Source organism: Anas platyrhynchos, chromosome 7 (assembly GCF_047663525.1).
Source record: "Anas platyrhynchos isolate ZD024472 breed Pekin duck chromosome 7, IASCAAS_PekinDuck_T2T, whole genome shotgun sequence".
NCBI lineage: Eukaryota > Metazoa > Chordata > Aves > Anseriformes > Anatidae > Anas > Anas platyrhynchos.
The window spans coordinates 42,190,709-42,214,696 of record NC_092593.1 but is presented as its reverse complement, the minus strand read 5'-3'; the positions used below and the strand labels follow the sequence as shown (position 1 = coordinate 42,214,696).

General features: G+C 39.0%; 1 protein-coding gene and 1 long non-coding RNA gene across 5 annotated transcripts; both read right to left on the bottom strand.

Moving 5' to 3' along the window:
- Positions 1-337: 337 nt before the first annotated feature.
- LOC139998637 (coiled-coil domain-containing protein 138-like) lies at positions 338-9,418 on the bottom strand. Of its 2 annotated transcripts, none has more exons than XM_072041388.1 (5): positions 8,522-9,418; positions 7,609-7,725; positions 6,482-6,674; positions 4,311-4,493; positions 338-495 (listed from the first exon to the last, which is right to left on the bottom strand). In XM_072041388.1, the coding sequence occupies exons 1-5, from the start codon at positions 8,633-8,635 to the stop codon at positions 353-355; spliced, it is 750 nt and encodes a 249-aa protein (XP_071897489.1). In that variant the 5' UTR covers positions 8,636-9,418; the 3' UTR covers positions 338-352. The 2 variants fall into 2 exon arrangements, with proteins under 2 accessions (XP_071897489.1, XP_071897490.1); XM_072041389.1 differs by lacking the exon at positions 338-495 and adding an exon at positions 1,577-2,798 and having other exon boundaries at positions 8,522-9,407.
- Positions 9,419-9,949: 531 nt separating this feature from the next.
- Positions 9,950-23,484, bottom strand: LOC140002982 (uncharacterized). Of its 3 annotated transcripts, none has more exons than XR_011810827.1 (5): positions 23,160-23,484; positions 16,814-18,473; positions 16,182-16,293; positions 12,883-15,228; positions 9,950-9,964 (listed from the first exon to the last, which is right to left on the bottom strand). It is a non-coding gene; the product is annotated as an uncharacterized lncRNA (long non-coding RNA). The 3 variants fall into 3 exon arrangements; XR_011810826.1 differs by having other exon boundaries at positions 9,953-9,967; XR_011810828.1 differs by having other exon boundaries at positions 9,953-9,967; positions 12,883-15,205.
- Positions 23,485-23,988: the final 504 nt, after the last annotated feature.

Here is a 23,988-nt window from a genome sequence, read left to right as displayed (position 1 = left end):
AATTTTCAGAGGACATTTTTACCAAGTAACTCAGTAAAACCGAAGGTCGGGGGAAGAAAAGAAGGGTTTTCTTCTAAGCATTCTCGTCATCTAAATAAATGAGGAATATATGTTCTTTAGGCTAGTTATTTTTTAGTTCATATTCTGAACTACACAGATATATAGGCAAATTGAGAGATTCATCTTACATATCTGTGACAAACATTTTAAACATAATTGCTAACAATGAAAGTCCAGCATTATTTGTATTGGAGCAAATGAACGTCAAAACAGAGATGCGCTTTTAAAAAAAGAGAAAGGTCCCCAAGTTCAGTGATCTAATGGCAATTAACAGAAAAACGGTAGTAAAGGATTACTTTATTTCGGAGACTTTCTGTAATATAAAACAAATCCTTTCCAAAATCGAAATGTCTAGCTCGCGATTCTGAAGCAATGCAGCCAAAGTATGGAAAAAGCGTTCATTACTGCAGTCTTCCAGGAAAATCTTTAAGTAAACTGTAAAAGAAAATAGTTAAAAAGTTTAATCACAGCACTTGGCTCATGGAAAACTAAATCATTGATTTATAGCTTTTGAGGGTTTTATATGCGCCTCATGCTGTACAACCATGAGAACAATGTACTAACTGGGTATATTCTAGGCATGTGATGCAAAAATCAGGTAAAACCGCAAACAAAACTCACCCAAGTTCCTAAGAATTCTGATATTACCAGCACTTGTGGTATTAAAACAAGGCCTATTCCCTTGAGAACAAAGGAAAACAGGACACTGAGCAATTTTAAACTCAGATAAAAAAATCTCATCTTCAACATGTTTATTCAATGCTCCTTTTCTTATGATGACATGAGGAGAACACTAAGCTATGCTAAAAAAACTGACAAGGAAATATTTTAAGCTGCTGCAAAATGACGTACGGAAATAGTACATGTAGACACTGATGACTAGACAGCTTTTCATTATCAAAACTGTCACCGTACCGTTTCAAGACAGGCAGAATCGTAATTGAGAGGTCAGAGTTGGATAAGAACACCTGAATATCAAAACAATTCCTGTAAAATGCTGGATAATTTTTAAACATGGCCATATAGTATAATCTTTTCTATTTATCCTGCTCCCCAAAACTTAGTCAATTCAGAATAAAGTAAAATCTGTTCCCTTGTGTTATTTCACTCTTGATTCTAATAGTACAGGCTGATTTAGAGCAACACCATAAAGAACATAAGTACCGATTTAATAGGTCACAGAACTGAACACATTTGTTAGGAATCCAACAAAACAAGTCACTATTCACTGCACTCTGCCCTTAGCGTATAAACACACTTGGTATGCCCCAGGATATAGTTACTTCGAATATGCCATTAAATTAATAGTTATTGTAATATTATTCTACTTTTACTGTAGAAGAAGGAGGTCCTACAATTTATTCCTATAAATATCCTTAAATATCTAAAAATGCCTTAAATTCCTTTTTGTAGGTGTAAACAAATACCATATTCTGCTTACTTGGCCATTTCTTTGCTGGCTTGTTCTTACTGGTCTCAATAATACTGTATTATTTTATTATTAAAAATACCGGTCTTAAGGTATCTGAAGAAAACTTTATTAATATATATACACACACATATACATACAGATACACTGTAAAATGTTTTAACTGTGAGGTTTATAAAACAATATAAAAAATACGCTGAGGGAATTTTACCATAAAGCAGAAGAGCCAAAGTGGAAATAATACCTCAAGTTTCACAAAGTTCAATCACATGAAAGCAAACTGATAAAGACATGCATTTAAAGAGATTTTTCCTACATTGTTTATCTATTCATTTTATATATTCATTTCAAATAAGCTTTTGCAGAATAGATTTTAAATCATCACAAATGTACAAAATAAGCATATAATTTAAATGCCTGTCTATCTGATGAACTAGAAGAATAAAAACTGTGTATTTTTACATATTTTTCTGCATCATCTCTGCACAGATTTTGTTTTTATTAACTACTGTAGAAAAACTAACTTGGAATCTATCCGGTCAGGATTTGACACAATTTTAAATAATCTGCAAAAGCCTCCCATAGGAGCCATAAAAAATTGCAGCATTTGGTAGTTACATTAACTTAACTTCATTGGTAGACTGTAATGAACAATGAGCAATTTATCACTGTTGACAGAACTCATCTGAAATTTACCCTCAAAGTGATCAGTCACTCACAGCATCAAGTCTCACCAGCTATTGTCATTCAGAAATTTCTGTTTTATAGCTAAAGCTCCGTCACCTCAGAAAATGAAGACTGTCAGGAACACCAGCTTGAAGTTCATGTTTTAACAAATTAACCATTACGGTTTTGCCTCGTTTCTAATTGCATGTGGATTTGCCAGGAGAGCGGACCAACCCAACAGAGTGATGGAGAGTTAGCTCGTGGAAAAGTTACATAAGGACCACAGAAAAAGAACCAGTAACTACACTGAACAGCTTGCTGATGAGCTGCTGTCTCTTACACAGTCACTGGCAAGATTGGAACCATTTGCTGAGTTTAACTGATTCTCGTCGTCAACAGCTGGGCCTGCTAAGAGCCAGTGGTTATAGCACAACGGAGGGCAGGCGAGGTAACAGTCAGTGCAAGGCCCCTCGAGTGTGGATGCCTTCGTGGGTGACCCCGAGTTAAGAGAGCCCAAGGACAGGTCCAGCCCATCACCCAGTACATGTTGACCTCAGGATGGTATCAATTGTTCTTCAGCTTCCTAGATGTGCAAGACCTTCACGCAGCTATGACACAGGATGTACGGGAGGCCACCCTCATTCTTAAATGACCATCACAAACATACACACACAAAAAAAAGCAATAAAAAAGGTTAAAAATAGAACAGGATTCCTTATGTCACAGAACTAAGTTGGACTGAACAGAAGTTTACAAAGATCAGAAAAGACCAGAACAAAAACCTACACCTTGGAGGCCAGGAACTACCTTTATAACAAGACAGACTGACAGGATTCTGGATGTGAAACACCTGAACCAAACAGGGATGGGGTACATGAAAAGCTGCGTGCCAGTAAAGATGAACAGCAATAAGACTATTAATTCTAATTTGTCATTAAGATACTACGTATAGATAGGAAACAGATGGTACCAATACCTGAACGGTTACATTTGACATGCAACAAGGTTACAAGCAACATGGCAAAATGTGAACTTGTCACAATTTATCTCCATTATTCTTCCAAATCTAGGCATCCAGCAGATCGAAATGACTACTACTAGATAACGGAACATGTACTGTTAGTGGAATTTTTCTTCAAAGTAATGTCAGATACCATCAACCCTGCTTAGGTTTTTCTTTCCCAGTTACTATACCGATCAAAATTATGATGATTAGAAATACTTTAGTGGAAAAAAAACAAATAGATAAACTAACCACACGGTCTGAAAGGATGAAAACAACATCAGGTAAATCTTTCTGCCACTTATCTCACTACAAAATGCCTTCTAACTCAACGTTGTTCCATCCCAAGTCAAACACGCTTTCTGTTTTTGCCCCTATAGTACATGGTAACAAAATACCCCAAGCCAACAATATACATTTCACAAATAGCAGCAGTCCCTTCTCCTTCCCTTTTCTGTTCCAAAAAACAATGAATACTTTTTATTTTAAGAAAATTAACAAGGATTGTTCCACATGACACTGGAATGGCTCACTACTTGTGTGTTCATCCAGATTGTTATCAACTGATTCTTTGCCTGTGTCACCTGGAAAACCACTGTGAAGGAGACTATTAACCCTTTTATAGGACCACACCACAGTACAACTCATTGAAACATAACCATCCCTTACAGATGTGCCATTTCCAATTACTTTAAAGTGAAAAATGGCTAGGGGTGAGCTGTTCACATTAGGGGGGTAAAAAAAGATAAAAGTTTATTTATTTATTTATTTATTTTATCTCCACCTGCTAACAGGATTTCATGAAATGGCTGCCCTGGCACAGCCTTACTTCAAGAGAAAATTACTCATTGGCAAAACATCAGCAAGGTAAACCAGTGGAATAAACAGAAAAGCTAAACTAAACATCAAAAAAAAATCACACCACTAAGAAAGCAACCAGGACAAGATGTAAAGCTTGGATGCTGACAGTGAGAAGAGACGGACAATTCAGAAACATACTTTATATCTCTAATGAATTTAAATGACACAAATGAATGCTAATGCTAGATCAGGTTATTTATAGAGAAGCAGCACGTTATTTTTGATTTGGTATTTATGCTTACCTCACCTACTTTCATCATAACTTTGTATGTATTTTTTTCAATTACTCACTTTTATCGTTGTTCATGGCCATCTCAACTAATGCATTAAGTGCAATAAAAAGGAGACATTTTTTGGATATAGTTAAGTGGCTTAGTATGATAGGCACACATCGGTATTGCAAAAATAAGATCTTTCCTTCATCTGTCTTCAAGTCCACGCAAAGGGAACGAAATGCCTGAGTCAGGTAATTCACTGAAAGATAACAGAAAACAGGGAATAAAAATTATGTAATCACAGTTCCATTAGATGATCACAAATACATGAATATTTATCCTAAGAGTTACTGTTGCAGATATATACTAATTAAAAAAAAAAAAATTAAATGGCTGAAAATATTAATTTACTTATTTGTTTAAATGCATCTTCTGCCTATTTTTATTCCTTACAAAAATTGTTGTGAGTGGAAAAAAAGACAAGTTACAACTCACAAATTGAGCAAAATATATTTGCAAATATAACACCTTTCTAATCGCTTCCTTAAGAGAGAAAAGAAATCACAAGCTGCATAGTTTGGGACTATATTGGTTTCAACATCTGGGAAGCCTCTAATAAAGGAGTAAAAGGCTCATTCATCTGAATAACTGCAATTACTGTCATGACAGCAACTATTCACATTCCTTTCCATAAAAAGCTGTAGTTTAAGTTATATATGCATCCACGTTATATATGCATCCATTTTGGAGAACACTAAATTATTCAGAGAATTTAGATTAAGTGAATCAATTCAGTTTTCTTAATTTCATGATGTCAAATCTTCCTCAATATCTTGGAATAGCATTGATCATCTGGAGCACAGAAAATTAAGAGTAAGGGAAAAATTTATCACATAGCAAAAGTTTAATTACAGTGCCATCTGCTGGATATTAGCATCTTGAAGGGAACAGGATATATATGTTTAAACTGAATGTGCTGCTTTGTCATCGCTAGATCATTAGACATGTGGTCAGTGATGAAAATTCATACACGGTAAGTTTCAACATAAATTTAACAGGTAATTTTTTTCCATGTTCTATAGGCTCGCAGTAAAAACCGACCATGAGAAGCTAAACTGATTCATTCTGATCAACAGCTTTCATCTGCTTATAGTTAATCTCTGCAATAAGTACTTTTTTTGTATTGTAATTCATTTGCATCATTTTCATCAAACATTTCTAGAAATGTGAGTTTCAATTTCAGGGTAATCATGCTTCACCAAAATATTCTGACTGAAACTATATGATACTGAAATTGAAAATACACTGATTCTTCCCTCCAACAGCTGAAATACTGTATTTGTTTATTAATGGTGACAGGGTGGTCTTCCAGAATGTTTAAATCCTACTTATTCTAAGTACTACCAGTATAAATACTGCACAGGTCAGTATTTTTGTCATCACTTCAAAGAAAACGTTTTTTGTCTTTTCAGGCCCTGTTTGTTTTTAAAGAAACTGCTGCTGAGAAGAGATACTACGGCATCCTGGAAATTGCACAAGTGGAGTAACTCTCATGAACTGAAGCAAAAGTCACTAAGAACTGCGATATCTCCAGACAAGTACGACCTCGTTTGCTTTTGCCTGTTAACAAAATACATTACTATACTGCATCAGCATATGGTAGCATTCTTCAATGCTGATAATGTTTATGGGTAGCCACTTGCAGTGACAGACTTGGTAGGAGAAAAGGGGAGACAGCAGAGAGGTAAGAGCTAGATAGAGTATGAGCTTTACATTAAACTTTGACAAAGCAATGAAATTCTAGAACTGTTCTGAATTTGCTACTGATTTCAGTTTACTGAGGAGCAATTAGCTGTACCATTATATGCAGTGCAGATCTTGACAAACAAATCACTGCTACGGTGATTGCTTGAGAGAATTACCAACATCTCTTTTCCCCTTTGTCACAAAATACGTTCATCTCACTGACATAAATAAAGCATATTAAAATGACCACACAAATTATGACATGAATAATAGCAAGGTTCATACTTGCTTCCCTATATTATGCTTCATCAGGTGGTAAAATTCAAATAAAACATCCTTTACTACTAAAGCATTACAGATGCTACAGTATCATTGAACTGCTGCATTTTGTACATTTGTTTTTTTGTCTGGGCACATACCTGAAAATAAGATTTAAAAAAAAAAAAAAAAAGAAAAAGAAAAAGATAATTTAAAAAAGACATAATAAAAACCAGAACTTACTTCGTTTTGCTGTTCTAAGCACAACCAAAGTTGACAGAAACCTCAAAGGCATAGAGGAGCTTTTAAAGAAATGTGCAGGTTTTGGTTTACTCCGTGTAGACTTTTTAGTCCATTTTTGCATGCTTCCCTTTTGTACTGCGCCTTTGAGAATAACTTCTGCAAGTCTCTCCATTGTTGCTGTCATGCTTGCATCCTGTTTCAAACAACGTGCACATTTAGCGTAAACATTAAAATACATGAAAATCCTGTCTGCTAAGTACGTATGTTCCCCTAAGGATTAAATATTAAATAGCAGATGTCGTGACCGTGTATTGCAATATAGTCTGTACATGGGATACTACTTTGCGTTCCACAAGCAGTTGAACAACATTAGCACAGGGCCTAGTCAACACACACTTCACAAAGAAACAAGGTAGTCAGGGCCCCTGATATGCTGACGTTATTTAATTTGCCTCTGGTTCCAGAATAAAGTCAGTTCAAACTCAGCTTTAATCAGTGCTGCCTACTACACTACCCTCTTTTGTGAAGATGCCTGAAGCTAGGTCCTACAAAAGCGTTTACAGAACTAAGGTCTAAACATGACCCTTAAGAATACTGTACAGGTAAGATGTATTGGACTTTTCAAAAACCGGTGCAGAAATATTACTTCAGAATCAAACTTAATAACAAGCTCATTTAAAATACGTTCTCATTAGCACTGGAACCACCAGCTTAGTTCTATTCAGTTAGACACTGAGTAGAGAACAAAGAAATCAAAATACCTTTGCTACTTTGCCACACGTTGCCATCAATTTCAACAAATCTCATGCATAAAGCGAACAAAAATATATTTCTTTTCCTAGTTCACACGTTTTGTAAGCACATATGGAAAATACCATTTCTGAGATGCTACACACTACTGCAACAAAGATCACATATGTGTGCAAAAATATGTTTACAGACACGGTGCAAAATATTACAACGAATGTGAGAAAGTTAATTTGGTGAGAATTAGTTTTTCATTTGCTATGTATCTGTGGTAGGCATTTATGCTTTGCAAAGACAGCAAAGTTTCTTTTATATATACTCCCTGAAAATATCTACTTTTCATACTCATTTATAATACAAAATATCTCTTGGGAATTTACCTGACTACCAGTGTCTATCTGCCTTAGAGACCAGTAGATAAATTGAATCACAGACATATGTAGTTTAGGATCCACAAATGGCATCCACTGGAGCTGTCCAGTGACCATAGGCAAAAGCTGTAAAAATACAGAATGGCAAAGTTACGTGCAGTATACGAACTTACAGTACAAGCTAACCACAAGTAAAAAGCAAACTAAGCAAAACTAAACCAAACTAAAATCAACGTATTCCCGGAGTTTAACAGACTACATGTACAAATACTCACTGGGCAGATCTGGTACAGGTAACAGAATTATATACTGAATTTACATTTTACACAGGTTTACACAAAAAGTGGAAAGACATTGTGTGAGCTCAAGCTCTGAAGTCTAATACCAAGGGCTACAAATTTTAGATAGAATAATAATTAAACAAACAAACAAACAAACAGAAAAAGCAGATTTCCTGAACGCTTCACTGATTTCCAAGCCTCGGTATCCCAAAAAAGCGTTACAAGTATAGCACGGTATCATCTTTTATAAGACATAACTTGAACTTTTAATACCTAGTATCAGCACTAAAATACTTTAAATTAGACGTGTGTGTCTCCTTAGGAAAAAGGAATTACATACAGTATTACAGATAAAACACAAGATAAATTATCAGCTGAGAAAAGTGACTTAAAATAGAAAGACAGGTGGAATCTCAAGGTCAGACTGCACACTACACATTTCCTTAAAAATGATCTGTATAAATATCTGTATGAAAAATTATCTATTACATCTCACTGTTGGAATTAATACTGATGGATTAACTGCTGCTTTCTTTTAATTCATGTATTCAAAGCGTGTGTAAAACAGGCAGACCTGTTACACTCAGAAATAATACAAAGAATCTTAACATTTCAACCTAAACAAATTCAAATGCCTTTACCTTCATACAATTTTCTAGAGTGTAGTTTTCTTTAGCACACTGAGGTTTCTCACTGCCCTCTCTCTCTTCTTGTATTTCTATTTTGCTAAGGTGTTGGTCTGAGATCCAGTCCATAAGAATAGTTAAGGGGTCGTAAACTTTTGAAATCCGTAGTAACTGTAACACATCCACAACATCAGTTATTTCAGTTTTCAAGTCTATGATTTTCTAAACCACAATACCAATAGACTAAAATATACGAGTACATTAGTAATACGCACATGCTTTATTTTGTGCTTAAACAAATGTTTATGAAAGCCTTGGGAAGAGATTTTCACATACAAAATCACTCTATTTTATAATTCTAACTAAATGGATCATAGGAGAAAGAAAATATTTAATGATCTGTGCATGATCCTCATTTTAATACATTTAATACACTCCTTTGCTTTATTTCATACAATCTACTTAGGCTAAATTTTAACTGTGTAACTAGCATTGTTGGAAGAATAAAGATTTCGTGAAATTGTCATTCTGTCCCTCTGCTACAACTGTACAGAAAAGCTCTGTGAAAGGTATCCAGACGTTCCTGAAGACAAACTACACGAACATCTCTCTAAAACCTTCACAAGTTTTCTTGTATCTACCTTCAGACAACTGTTCTTCTCTTCACTCAGAATTCTAACTACTGATACTGCTCATATATCACTTGCGACTGTGAGAAAAGAATATGGGGCAAACTATAACCGCCATTTAAATATAAGTAGCATACTCTATGGATACAACAAGCATCCTGATCATCATGTAAGTCCTCTATGAATACTTCAGTTTGCACAAAAGAGAAAGAGAAAGAAAGATTTTGCTGAGACTAGGAAGCAGATGATTTTAATCATACTCAAGAGCATCAGAACTGCAATTCACTGAAGGAGCAACGGTCAAAAGAGTTTAGGCAGCAATTTGCTTGTCAGCATTTAGGTCAGATTTAAGTCAAGTGAGAAGAAAACTTTAACGTTGTATTCTTGTGAACCACTGTCTCAGCGTGCCTTTAAGAACAGAGAAAATACTCCTTTAATTAACACTTTCAAAAATAACTAACTCTAAAGTCTTTAATACTGCAAAAGCTCTGAGAGACTAAATTTCATGTACTAGAAAACGAAGCAGAAAGTATTTACAACCATTCACACAATTCTTGTCTTAAAGAAACAAAATCAGCAATTTTGCAAACAACTTGTTCAAACATTTAAAATTGTTGACTGTAACTTGCAAAGCTACTTATAAACTTGACTGTACTGCTTGACTACTTGACTGTAACTCGTAAAGCTAGTAACAGGAAATAATTAATCTTGCCTGGGTTTTTAGCAATTCGTTATTTTCCCTCAGAGAGTTAAGCGATGACCTCAGTTCGTTATTTTCATCAGTCATTTTTCTCAAGGTTTCTCTCAGTTGGCTCATTTTTGTCTCATGCTGCTAGAGAAATATCAAATTTTAAAACGTGATTAACAAGAGAGTCTTTTTAGAAATAATTCTCAACTAAGTTCCATTTCAGTGTTAAAAAACAGGACAAACTTTCAAAGATCAAATTTGTAATTCTTCATGGTCCAATCTGCACATACCACCAGTAGTGAAGAAAGCAACATCCACACCGCATATTAAGAAGAAATATAAAGAAAATGGGAGCCATGGTGTACAGCCTATGGATCTTGTTTTTTTTTTTTTTCAGAAAATACCTAGATCTTCTCATTGATCCTCTTGTACATTCCTCAGTTAAGTCAGGTGTGGGAAAGAATTGTGAATGAAAACAAATGTCAAAGCTTTTGTTTACACTTAGCTCTTTTTTTTTTAACATCCATTTTAACCACAAATATGCCCAATTCTCCCTTTTTTTGAATCTTTCAAATATTCTAACTATTCACTGCTGATAGTTAAGACGCTTTAGTTCACCTGTACTTAAACACCTGTCCTGCAATGTCCAGCAATGTATCCAATACGTGCTACATTTCATCGAATTGGAAAAAAATAATTGTGAAACTCAAGATAGTAATCTTTTAATATTTGTTATTATTATTAGTCCACAATATAATTTAATACCAGTACATACCATTAAAATATAAGCAAAAACAGACAAAAGAAACTGCAACAAAGGAAAATTGAAGCGACAATTACTTGTAACAGTCAAAAACCTGCGTGCCTTGAAAAAGAAACCAAGGAATATGTCTTTTTTCCCCTTCATTGGAAATTTGAAATATAATTAAATATTTTCCAGCAGATTCTGGAAAAAAAAAAAACAACACTGAGGCTTTGAAGCCGAGTATAAAACAAATGTTTTCAGAAAGTAACATTCCATTTCTCAGAAACCGTGAGAATCTTCTATGTGAAAATAGCTTTTTGTTCAGAAGTGTTGTCTTCTGCACTAGGAATTCAACCATCCACTACATTTTCTTAAGCCTCACTCTCAGACTGTTATCATGCTGCAAAAAGGACTTAAGCGGTAAATATAGAAATGATCTCATCAACAAAGAAAATGCTACAGATAGGCTCCAAACGGAGTGCTCAATTACTTCCATTGAAAAGGCCAAACCTTTAGAGTTAACCAAGCCTAGGAAAAGCTTGCCCAGCTTGGGATGGAACAGGAGCAAGGTGGCTTGAAATTGACCCTAAACTTTCAAAACAGTCAGGGACAGCAGAATTATAAGTGAAAGGTTTTGAGAGGAAAAAAAAAAGAATTAATATTCTCAATTTCTCCAAACCACATTACACAATGCTTTATAAGGCTTGCATATTTGGGGTTTTGACAATAATTTCACAGTTCTTCAGGGATTTGGCAATAATTTCACAGACCACAGGGCTGTTGTAGGTGGTGCCAGGATGTCTAAACCATCCAATTCCATTATCAAATCGGGTACCATCTGTATCATAATAAAGTGCATCACTTCATTCCTGCCAAATGTTTGTCTAGTCTGTTCCGAAGACCTGCAAATACTGGAAGCACCAGTCTTACTGACCTCTCTAACCCAGTGGTTAACTGCTTCATTTTAATCTAGTTTTCCCAAATTTCAACAGTAATCTGTACCTACACATCCCACAATTCATTGCACCATTCTGAACTGGAAACCACACCAAACTCACTAACAACAGTTTGGCACTTTTTATGCTAAATCTTTCATTTGGGGGTTTCAAACACTTTAAAGAAATAAGCATTATATCCAGCAAACATATGATGGCTTAAGAAAACTACAAGCAAGTTAAAATGTATGGGGAGCAATAAGAATCACTAAGTAAGTTATTGTACTTTTTTCATAGTTCCAAGTACTGCCTAAACGTCTTCATCAGCATCTTTTATTGCAGCGAAAGCTGCTTCACATCTGTGAAGCAATTCTTCTCGCTCAACTAGAGCACGTTCTCGTCTCTCAAGTTCCAGTGCATATTTCTCCTGTGCTGAACGCTCCCTCTATACCAAGGAAAAAAAATGTTGAAACGCCTTCGAAACACATGAAATTACCGATTTATAGTGAACTAGAATTCTTTCCTCTGCAGATATGCTTAGGTTTTGTTTTTAATTATAGTGTTACACAATAGCTGACTAATTAGAAGTATCCTAATGGCCATCTACATTCAATTGGATTTGCGGCAGGACTGCTTGGCCTTCCAAAATGCAGAATTCAGCTCTGCATGGCTGTTCAAGTAACAGCATAGACAATTAAAAGTAGGATTTTGTTTCCAGAAGTTTTGGATAATGCTATTATCTGTAAGACAAAAGAGTCCAGTGCCCTAAACACTAGATTGCTGTATTGTTTCTTCAGTTAGTGGAAAGCACCTCTAGGAAAGTGGTGAGAAAAAAGATACGCACAATTCTTTTGATCTTGGATGGTGCAAAAGACAGTCCCAGCAGGAAATCTAGCAGAAGCACAGAAGCTGTTACAGAATAAAACCAACGCAGGTTTGGGAGCTCTTTAGTTAGTGGCCCAAGCCTGCTGGTGGATAAACTATTGGGAGTCACCAGCAGCAGAAAAGTAAAGGCAGAAGGGATGGTCTTCACAGAAGATCAAGTCAAGAGGGCAAGTGCTCTTGAATGCCCAGAGTGAAGAGCATAGTTTCAGGTGCTGTCAGGAAAAGCAGTGCTTGTAGGTGTTTCTCTCCATGCCAACACCGCATCACAAGACACAACTCTTGGAATAATAGCACTGTGTTCAAACTCCCTTCAGCAGAGCAAATATCTGATCTAACCACTACCCATGTCATTACCAAGTCAGTGAACTAATTTAGGGGAAGAGGTGGATGATGACAGTCATATAGTTAGTAATTTCTGAATTCTCTGTCAAAAGTGAGAATCTTTGTAACATTACTGATCATTACAAAATGTCTGAGGCCATTACAGTTCCTACCTGGAGATTCTGACAGGCGACTTGCAGTTCGCTATTACTCTGACTTTTACCCAAATGGGATGGTAAGGTGTTATCTGTGGAGAAAAAGAACACACTTTACATTAAAAATATAGTCTTAAATAAATAAAGACTGCTTATCCAAACCAGCGAAAGTGTATTTTAAGCGTTTACAGCGACCAGCATAAAGCAAGACATATTGAAATGAAAAAGTAATCTCCTAAAGAATTACGGAGAAATGCTCAAAGTTTTGTTCCATGACTTGTTTGAATCAATCTATGCACGGACTGAAACATGAGGTAGCCAAAGTTTCCTTTTTGTTATGGCTTCAGGAAAGTGATTAACTGCTGAATAGACCCAGACCTCTCCTATTTCCCGTTGAGTGAAACACTTCAGAACTGCAATTTAACAAATTGCTACTGAGTAAATTAAGAGGCATTTAGTTGTATACAATGAGAGTTGATGTACAATAGTCACAGTTTCTCTGTTAAGAATTTAGTTTAGAATAAAGAGAAGCCAGTCCACCATTTAGGGAACCTGAGCACTTTCATTTCTGATAAAGGCTGCCTCACACTCGACTCTAAAAATACTAATAGATACGCCTCTTGCTCGAATATTTAGTCCTACCTAACCGACTACATTAGCAATGAGCGTGAGCACCCATATAGCCCCAATGCAAATTCCTTTTTGTCATTCCTGGTCCTCCCTTGTTCTGTCTTGAAGACCCAAGTGTACATCTTTGGCACAAATGACGATAACACAAACATTACTGCCCATTGTTCCAAACCAGTATTAGTCCGACACTGCCATTATTACAGAGCTGAATTCATTCTTAGGTGGTTAGAAACATATTCGGAGCCTATATTCATAGGTCACATAGGAAGACAGACCTGCCTTCCCATTGACGCTTACCGATGTCCAAACACAAAGAGCTAAACAGGCAGCAGCAAATGAAAATGGATCAGAACAGACTAGAGAACACAGAAAGGATAGAAGTAGGGAAGTATGTGACAGATTCTTAAGAACCAAGCATAACAATACTGCTTCTCAGCAACATGTTACAGCATAAATTGAAACTCCTTACATATTCACTCCTCTTTTGGAGTGATTAGGGCCATACTAGCTGTTCAGTGTTGCTATCTGTCTCTTACTGCAATACGAAGTATTTCTAGAAGAACCTCTGGTACAGACAGTCATGTTTATGCTGAGTTTCAGAGAGTAACGCCTCTTACCAACATCATATTTATGAAGTTCCGCTAGCGATGGTGCTTTACAATCCAGCAACTGCTCCTATTGAACATGAAGGCAACGCATTAATATTTCATCTTGCATGTGGGCCTTTTCAACAACTACATTAACAGACAACTCTTGCCTCCACCACACAAACTACATTACTTAAACTATTAAAGCTGAAAAGCTTCCAGTTATGACGAAGCTTAATGAAACACTCAAACATTTAAAATAGGGAAAAAAAATCAGAATTTGTCTCTTATGGATGGCATGTTCAGCTTGTGAAACCATTTGGTTCAAAGGCAGCATACCCTGCCACAGAATAGCCTGTCTAAAACAAACATCTTAAGACTAAGTGTCATTGCTGCTGTGTTACACAAAACTAATACCTGTGCAAAAGTCAGACTGTGCGACTGAAGGCTTTTACGCAGCAATCGAGAGTTAGAGCATTCCTTACTTTCTGCTCTATTTAATCCAAATTTAGAAAACAAACAAGCAGCATAGAGGGCAAGGAAGTCTGAGTTCTCAGGCCTGATACCTTCCTGCCAGTCACACAATAAATAGAGAACTGCCTACCTAGTCTTAACTTCTTGGATGTGACTACTAACATGATTTTCCTGCATTTTTGAAGACTGTCAACCCTGAAACCTTGACAAGTGTACGAAAGCCTGCAGTTGCAGTTTTCTTGAAAGCTAGACCGAAGTGTCAAATGGCAGAGAAATTAACATTTCTTTAAATAGAAGAATAGGAAATCTAGAAAAATAGAATAAATTCTAGAAGAATTACATCTAAAGAATATTAATTCCATTAGATTTAATACTCAAGATTCTAAAATAATTTAGCCAGGAAGTTTTACAGAAGATGACACGGGAAAAGTGCTCCTCCAGTCAGACGCTAGAAGCTTCTGAACGTCACAGAACAGAGGTTGGAAATTGGCATTTACCTTCAACTTGTAAACAGCAGGGCTTCCAGGAAACAACTTAGCAGATTTTTCAACCCAGTATTTTGCTCTTTCATCAGTGACGGCATTATTGCACAGTAACTCCGCTATCTTCAGTACTAGATCTTTCTGCATTGGGTTCAACTCCACAGAACGCTAGTTTTCCCCATGCACGCACACTGGAAAAAAAGGCAGGAAAAAAAAGGTAACCTGATCTTGCAATCCACACAGAATGGGAAAGAAAATTATAACAGTCATTGAAAAGACACAGGTATTCAAATTAGACAGATCTATTAGTAAATACTTTTTGAATGAGTTAAGAAAGACCTCAGTTGCTAAATGCATCACTAGTCTACAGCACCCAGATACATCTGCTGCAACTCAAAAGAGCAAAAATTCAGAAAAGAAAGAATTTCCAAGGGAAAAAACGCAGAAGCCAGCTACTCTGCCCCCACCACCAGCTATACGCAGGCAGCTGGACTCTTACGTACCTTTAGTCTAACTCCATATAGACATTTTTGAAGAAATATATAATTAAGTCACACCCTACGACAAGCTGGGATGTATTGGCAGCAAAACTTTTGAGCACATCCTCTCCCTCCCCAAAACCTGAACAAAGGCATTCTGATGGTGAATTTTTCATTGGGCAATCATACAAATAAATGTCAATTATGTTCGCCCTGCCCCATCTCACACCCCCCCAAACAAAACCCCCCAAAAAAGCAATAAATACAAACAACTAGAAAACACCCTAGGTCTAGTCTTCCAGTAGCAACTAGATTACTGCTGTCACCTGAGCCCTTGCTAAGAATCTGTCACTGCTGTCAAATTCCCTAATCCAAAGGGCAATGTAAGATATGGAAAGAATTTAGTAGCAGCTAGCACAAAGACCCAGTCTAGGTCACAAAAGAATCATCTTAAAAAAAAATACTGATGAAGCAAAACACATCAAATGAAGAATCCCCTCTGCAGTACGTCATATACACCTTTGGCAACAGAAAGCATACATATTACACTTTTTCCACAAACATGTTTTCTTCTATGCATTTAAGAAAAGTCCAGAACAGAATGATTTTAAAAGTCCCTTTACAATGGATTAAAGCAGGACATCGGAGGTCGGTGGAGTACTTACCCTGTAACATCCAAAAGCTTTTTCTATGTTGTCCTCAGCTTCATAAATTTGTCCAAGAAATCTGTGTGCTCTCCGATCTCTCTTTTGCACACTGAGGTATGTAGATATATACCTATGGAGCAGGAAAAAAAGGATCAATATTCCTCAATAATACGAGTCCCTCTGTCCTCCCCCGCCCCCCCCCAGTGTCCACGGAAGCGGGGCAGGAATTTAACATGTGATACAGGAAATGCAGTCATGGTTGGTTCCAGATACCTGGTCTGGACCTTAAAGTACAGAACAACATTATTTTTACATGTACAGACGCTACTTATTTGCCACCAAGTATTGGTATTTACTAAAAAAAAAAAAAAAAAAAAAAAAAAAAAAAAAAGAGAAAGAAACTGTAACTGTAATTACTTCATAATACAATGGAATAAAAGCCATTTCAAACAGCAAGTTTTTCAGTATCACGCAACTAATTATCTAAGTTGCTGTTTTATAAAGATTTAAACAGCACTTGATACCCACATCTACTGCTACTGTAAAGCAGCATGATAGTGATCTTGATTTCTCCAGTCTACTTCATATTCACTTAGCTTTTCTAAAGTACTTTAGAGAACAGAATAGCAGAATACAGCAACGCGTATTACCTTTTAGCAAGTTCATACTCCTTTACTTCAAAATACAGCTTAGCGAACTGGAATCCTTTCAACGATTTCTGAACGGAAAACACACAACAAGCACATTTTAGATGTACAACACTTTCAAAGTAATTGCATAGGAAGACCCTTCTGATACTTTTTGAGAGACTGAATTTGATAACTAGTTATCAGCTCCAGTCCGCTCCTCATACCCAAAGTTTTGTTTCTGAAAGATGTGGGATTTGGAAAACAATGCTTTTCCAGTAACTGGCCAAGGCTACCAACGTGAAATCGAGGCGGCCGCTGCGCTGAGGGACCGGGGCGGGCGGAGGGGGTTAACGGGAACAACGGCGGGGCCTCGTCCCGTGCTGTGGAGCTGAAACGGGGACGAGCAGGGGAGAGGCTCGCTGTTGGGTTACAGCTCCGTGTAACGCAGGCACGGGTCGAATCTGTGCGCTAGGGGCGTGCAGGGTAATGCTTGTGTAAGCAGCGTTCCCTGGAGAGGCTGAGGGAAGGGTTGCTCTCGCTAGCCTCAGAAGTAAAGCATGATATGAAGATATAGCGCGTGACAGAAACATGTGATGTCTATAGTCATCTCTAACTGCATATATGAACAGCAAGTCGGCTGTTCTGAAAAAAATACTGATAGTCCTGGCGCCGAGCTGTAAGAGAGAAGTTAAAAAGAACTTACCCATGCACGTTCCCCCTCTGCACCACAGCTTCCCAGATAACACTCCAGGAGATGGTTGTCACGAAAAGTTACCAGCCACTTTAACATACCATGTACAAAAACAACGTGGGTCTGGAAGGTAATCTCCCGAGCAAGTATGAACTAAATCCTGTGGCAGACTGCACATAAGAACTGCTCTTTACCTTTCAAAGTACTCAAGTGCCCAAGAGCCTGCAGACAGCACAAAACAGCATCCACCTGACCAGCACCTGCCCAGCTGCCTCAGCTTCCTCACTGCTCATCAGAGGAAGAATGACATTTCAAAGGCCTTCCGCCTACTGACCATCAACATCAATTAGCATGTTCAAAATAAGTACACAACGCGATGCAAATTGCTCTTCAGCAAGCCAAAGTGAAGACAATAGTTATTTTGACAAGACTAAGATTTAATTTGTAAAATTTGACATTCCATACAAATATGTCATAACACAAATACACCCAAAATATGCCAGTGTCTGAACTTATTTAACATGCAAAAAAAATCAATTAGAACACATAAAAAACAACCATAAGCTGCAATTTTACATTTATACATCAGAAGTGTCCTTTTTAAGGAAGTGGAAATAATTAAGCAATAACATCTAAATACTGATTTATACTGCTAGAACATCTGTATACTCAAAAGCCAGAATTCTCTATTTGCCCACAGTCTGTAATGACAACTCTTCCACTTACTAACCCGTTGGGAGAACCAAAGGATTCGAGCTTTTTCACAACATCCGTTCCATCTGTCACAAAACCAAACACCACGTGTTTAAAGTCCAAGGCTTCTACTGTTTTGAGTGTTGTGAAGAACTGAGAGTTATTCGTAGCCCGACCCCTATTTGCCATCGACAGCAATCCAGGACCCGTGTGCTTCACTTCAAAGCTCTCTTCTTCAAATGCATCTCCATAAATTGACCGTCCACCTGTTCCACCATGGTTAGTTACATCACCTCCCTTCAAAAAAAAGCACAGCGTTTACTTTCAAGTCCCAAAGAACAAGATCATCACGAACATCGTGATGTTCAAGAACATCGACCAATAGCACAGTTACATTCTTTCCAAAATAAGAGTTTTTGTTCAAAAAACACAGGTAAAACCTCATTCTTAGTTATCACAAGTACTATAGTTACTTGGATATAAGGCTTTCCACCTTCAGCAGATTTGCTCGTGGTAACAAAGCATTACTGGAATGTTCCTCGTTTATCCTGAACACAGCATTTTATCTTTGTTCCACATGGCAACTACTCTAAGCGGGTCATTCCCACTTTCTGCTTCCTGCTTCACTCGGCCCTTACAACTGGCAACCACGATTATCTCTATTCTCACTTAGTCCCTGCAGGCACAAAACTGACCACCCAGAAAAAGTCATGGTACCACTGATCAGAACTTTCCTGCTTTTGTGCAGAAAGTTTAAAGAAAAGAACAACGAGAGTCATACTTCAGATTCACTTAATACCCAGTCAAGACTGGAGAGTTTTTCACTCTGATGACAAGCCATTTGTATATTGCTATCCATTTCTGAATTTGGAAACGATTGTGCCCTGCCTTGAGGGATGTAGCATTATGCAAAAGCATTCTTGTAGCATGTAAGGAATTCAGTTTATTTTACCTGTTTTAAGTCATTATACCTCCTACTGAATATTTGGAAGACTTTTAGGAACGAAGGGAAGGTATACGTGAGCAGATACCGATCTCCTATGCCTTCAGAAATTATGGGGATACTTTTTGAGAGACTGAATTTGATAACTAGTTATCAGCTCCAGTCCGCTCCTCATAACCAAAGTTTTGTTTTTGAAAGATGTGGGATTTGGAAAACAATGCTTTTCCTGTAACTGGCCAAGGCTACAAACGTGAAATTGAGGTTACTGGTGAAGCAAGCAACAAGCCTTAATACTTGTGACATTTCACAACCACTTCTTACTGAAGAGTGTAGAAGAAGTAGAAGAAGAGAGTCTGCTACATTTAAAGTACAGCCTGTTTTTTTCCCCCAATGTAACAATGTTGCAAAAAGAACCCCTAAAATCTGACAGAGTAAACAAAAAAGATGGTACTTAGTCCTGGTCTAGTACATATCACTCACAACTGTTTCAAGATAGGTAAAATGTTTTCTTCCCACCTAAGAAATCCCACCTACTCTCAGTTTAGAGCGTGGAAACACAGCAAAAACCACGGAGTTCGGGCCACAGGGTTACTGCGGAGCCTGGAGGAGGTGCAAACGAGGCTGCCACGTTCTGGGATATAACCACACAAGGCAGGCCATACCCCTTGGGGTCAGGGGCTGTTTCCACCCACAGTAGGGCTGCGCATACGGTCAGCGGAGCATGAAAAAACTAGAAGAACTGAATTACAATTTAAAGGAAGTATTGCTGAGAGTGGTCTCCCGAACCCACGGCACAGTCCGAAATCCCAACGGTGTTATCAGGCTAGTTATATAAACTTTTTTTTGGGGGGGAAGAGGGCTTCTCGTCATGAACACAGTAAGGACTGCATTCAGCTACTGAACTGTTACTGCACTGAATAACTACATACAATAATAACAAATAATAACAATCAAAAAGACCTTACCTAGCACTAAACTATAGGCTTGAGGTGAAAGCCGCATTACATTGAAAACAAGAGAGAAAGATGTGGTAGGAAGGTACGCATTTTAAACTCAGACAAGGTATTTTCTTTAGGAAAACCTCCTGACTGTGCCGATTCAGAAAACAGCCAGAAGAACCAAGTTGTTCATTACGAAGCAAACTGCAGTTTCTGTCTTAAACCTAATAACTAAAGTGCATACATAGGTTAGGTGTGTGTCTCCTTTAAATCAGGATAAGGAAGTATTTACATAGGCACAGGTAGAAGCATAGGGAAGAAAGGCTGCCTTGCTGCTTTTCCATCCATCTCAAACACTCATTGAAGAGAGCTGATACAAGTCTTAATAACATAGCCTTTATTGATGACACTGGAAAGATGTTTTGAAGCAACCAGTTTTCCATAAACAGGAAAGGAAATTTTGCTTGCTATGATGTAATTACATAAAATCTGTGTAAGTCACTAGTATAAAAAGGAAAAAACAAACACGTGTAGTTGGTAACACAGTACCATCAGGAATTCCTGAGCAACTGCATTTTCAATAGAAAAGGGAAAAATAAAACAGGTGTGCATGAACAGAACTCAACAGTATAAAACAATCAGGTGTATGTTATAAGGAATTCTGATGACTTGTGAACTCAGTTCTTGAGGATGACTAAAGAAATAGATCCTAGCAGGATCAAACCACATATATTTACACTCACAGTGTAAAAGTAATATTGCCAGTTAATTGAAATATGCATTTCCATTACTGTTCTAGACGTTAAAGAAGCTAAATTTAAACCTCAGGTGTTCACATTTGTAACAAAATTCCTCTTGCATCCTGAATAATTAAGGCAAAGTATGTTATCTTTTGAAAATACCTTGTATATAGTTTCTGCATAAAAATATGAAATAAAAATAAAACTATATATATATATTTAATGGAACACTGTTATGTATGGTCCAGCAGAACAAGGCACAAAAAGTGAATACAATGCAAAAGCATATATAAAAGTTAATGAGTTACTCTGAATGGAATATAGCAAAATTCAAGTAGTTCTGAGCATGCTCATTTCCTGCAGTAGGAATATAGACTTCATACAGATATTTCATGCTAAGTCCGATGTACAGATTCATCATGTAAGCACAAACGATCAGAAGCAGGTCATTTGTACAGTGACTGTATCTAGAAATAAGATACTTTTCAAACCATCTGAAACCAGGCTCCTTAATGAGACTATTTGACCTGAAATCTGGGCATGTTTGTTTTGTTTTGTTTTTCCATGAGGTGAGGTATGTTTGGTTTCTTGCCCTAGACACTTGAAGTTTTATATTCATGCTTAATCTGCACATCAATACTTTCATTAATATAAATGACACTCTGTGTCCGTAACATTGGACACATTTGCAAAGTGTGTCTTTGCCGGTATTCACAAGCATATTCTCCATCTAAAATTCCACAGAGATTACTGTGCACAGTGGCACACTTGTACCAATTCTACTGCATTATCAGGGTCTGAAACCTTTCAGGTGAGCTGATATTTAATTTAGTCTATAAGTGTGGTCTATTTATCAACAAATAAGTATACATGTACACGTACAGAGAATGGAAAATTTCAAAATATCTCAGTCTGATTGAAAGGCATGCATCATAATCTATTATCTCATTGCAGCCTCAAAGTCCCTCCCCACGAGTACGATGTATAACATTTCCATAAAGAACAGGGAGAGCAGAAAAGTCTTCACTTCCTTCCCAAAGTTTCAGCTAGTTTCTTCAGTCTTTTCTTCAGCTCTAGAGGAAGCTTCTCATAGCAGGTTTTGCAGACAGGCTTCATATCAAATTCTCATATCAAACTAGAAGCTATTTTTAAATATGTATTTAAAATCCGAGCTCCCAACATCGGATCAAAAAGCAGGTTTTGTCTGTGAACTCCAAACTACTGGAGGTAGTTAGGCCCAACGACGCAAAACATGAATCAACGGTCTGCATTCGAAATACACTCAAATTGCTACTCCCCACCCCTCCCCCACCCCCAAGTGATCTATGTAAAACTTTAAGTGAATTTCAATGAAAACAGGCCTCCGCGTTTTCGGTCCATCTTTTCAGGTATCACTGACACGCCAGAGCGGACTCACGCTTGACGCCTTGCGGACAGGGATGAAAAGCAACCTCAAAAGAAACGCTTGCAGCCTTGGCAGACCCTTCCCTCCGAAATCAACACAACAAGGAAACCAGTAACTATTCCCTCGGTGGACTGTGCTACACAGTCAGCTGTAAGCATCGCTCGAAAGTCAAAACTAAACGCGTCCGGTGGCCTTGAGCACAAGAAGAGGAGAGGAAATATTTTGTGTCGAGGCCACCGGGGAGTATCAACACTGTGGGAACGTATCTGTGCACCTGGCGGCGATGCACTTGACGCTGTCTAGCCCAAACAGTGCCCAAGTCGAACCCACAAAGTCACAGGACAGCTTTGCTGCTGCTGCTGCTGCTGGGAAAGGCACCAACCAAAGGCACAGCCCCTGCACGCAGTCCCTACCGGATCACGCTTAGCTCGGGCACATTCACGCCGCTTCAAAGCAACTCCGAGCGGCAGGCCGGGATCTTTCAGGATTAGGGCCCGCTGAATCGCATCAGGCGGCTGAGCGTTTCCCAGCTAAAATGGGCACGGGTGGCGTTTGTCACCCCCGGGCCCGCTGGCTGACAGGGAGCGGAGCTGTGCGCCCCCAGCCCCCCTCGCTCGGCGCTGTCGCTTCAGCGAGCGGCCGGCCAGAAACCTCCACGGCGCCGCACGGAAAGGACACTGAAACTTGAAGGCGGCGCGGTGCTTCCTTTGTGAAGGAAAGTACCTCTCCCTCGCTCCGGCCCCGAGGAAAGCCCTGCTATAAAACCCCTCCTGTCCGTGAGGCGCCGCGGGGCAGGGGCAGGGGCAGGGGCAGCGGCAGGGGCAGCCCCAACCCTCCCCTCACGACGCCGGCCACCCCCCTAGCCCCCCACCCCACCCGGGACCCCACCGGGACCCCACCGGGACCCCCTCCGCCTCCCCCCCCGCCGGCCAAGGGAAGCGGCGAGGCCTCGCTCACCTCTCTCCGAGAAGCCGCAGAGGCCTGCACGGAGGCGACACAGCGCTCCACCTCGGCCTTGCTGCGCCTCAACATGGCGACCGCAGCAGCGCCGAGCCCGGCCGGGCTCCGCTCCGCTCCGCTCCGCTCCCGTGCCGCGCCGCGCCGCCGCAGCGGCACAAACAAACAGCTCCAGGCGGGGCACCGGCCGCGCCCTAGGAACGCCGCGCACGCAGCGCGCTACGCACACTGCGCACACTGCGCACACTGCGCACGCCCCCGCTGAATGCGCAGGAGCCGTTGCCACAGTGCGGGGAGGGGAGGGGCGAGGCTGTGACGCATGCGCGGGGCGGCCGCTGGGGCTCCCTGACAGGGCTTTAGGAACTGAGGTTGCAAAGGGTCCCTCAGAAAGTAGCTGGGAGCAGCCCTGAAGACGCGCAGGCTGCAGAGTTTGAGACACGAGCTGTAACTTATTCTTTTGGATTGATTGATTTAATTTTGTAAGCCGTAAGGCGGTTGCCCCGCGGCTTGCTGGAGGTGTGCCCCTCTCGCTTTTCTGCAAGTTCCAGGCACTTTGCTCAAATGGAGGCCACTGGGCTGTCCCCAAATGGTGTGATATCTCTGTGGACAGGCTGCGTTAAAAATTCATCCCCTCCTCAGTCTCTAGCGTCCCACTGACATGCACAAGTTTCCTGCTGGACCTAAGCACTACCCACATCTCCACAACTCCTCCCGCCTTTATAAAAAAAAAAATAATAATAAAGTATTGATTCAAAGATCGAAGCCGAAATTCCTTTAAGTGGTATATTCTTTATTGCAGCGCTGGATGCACGGGGGATCTCTCCACCTA

Coding starts and splice junctions, on each gene's coding strand:
- LOC139998637 (XM_072041388.1), bottom strand. CDS start 8,635: ATGGACTGGATCTCAGACCAACACCTTAGCAAAATAGAAATACAAGAA. Junction 7,726..8,521: donor CTCTAGAAAATTGTATGAAG/GTAAAGGCATTT, acceptor GTATTTTTACAG/CTTTTGCCTATGGTCACTGG. Junction 4,494..6,481: donor GCTTAGAACAGCAAAACGAA/GTAAGTTCTGGT, acceptor GTTATCTTTCAG/TGAATTACCTGACTCAGGCA.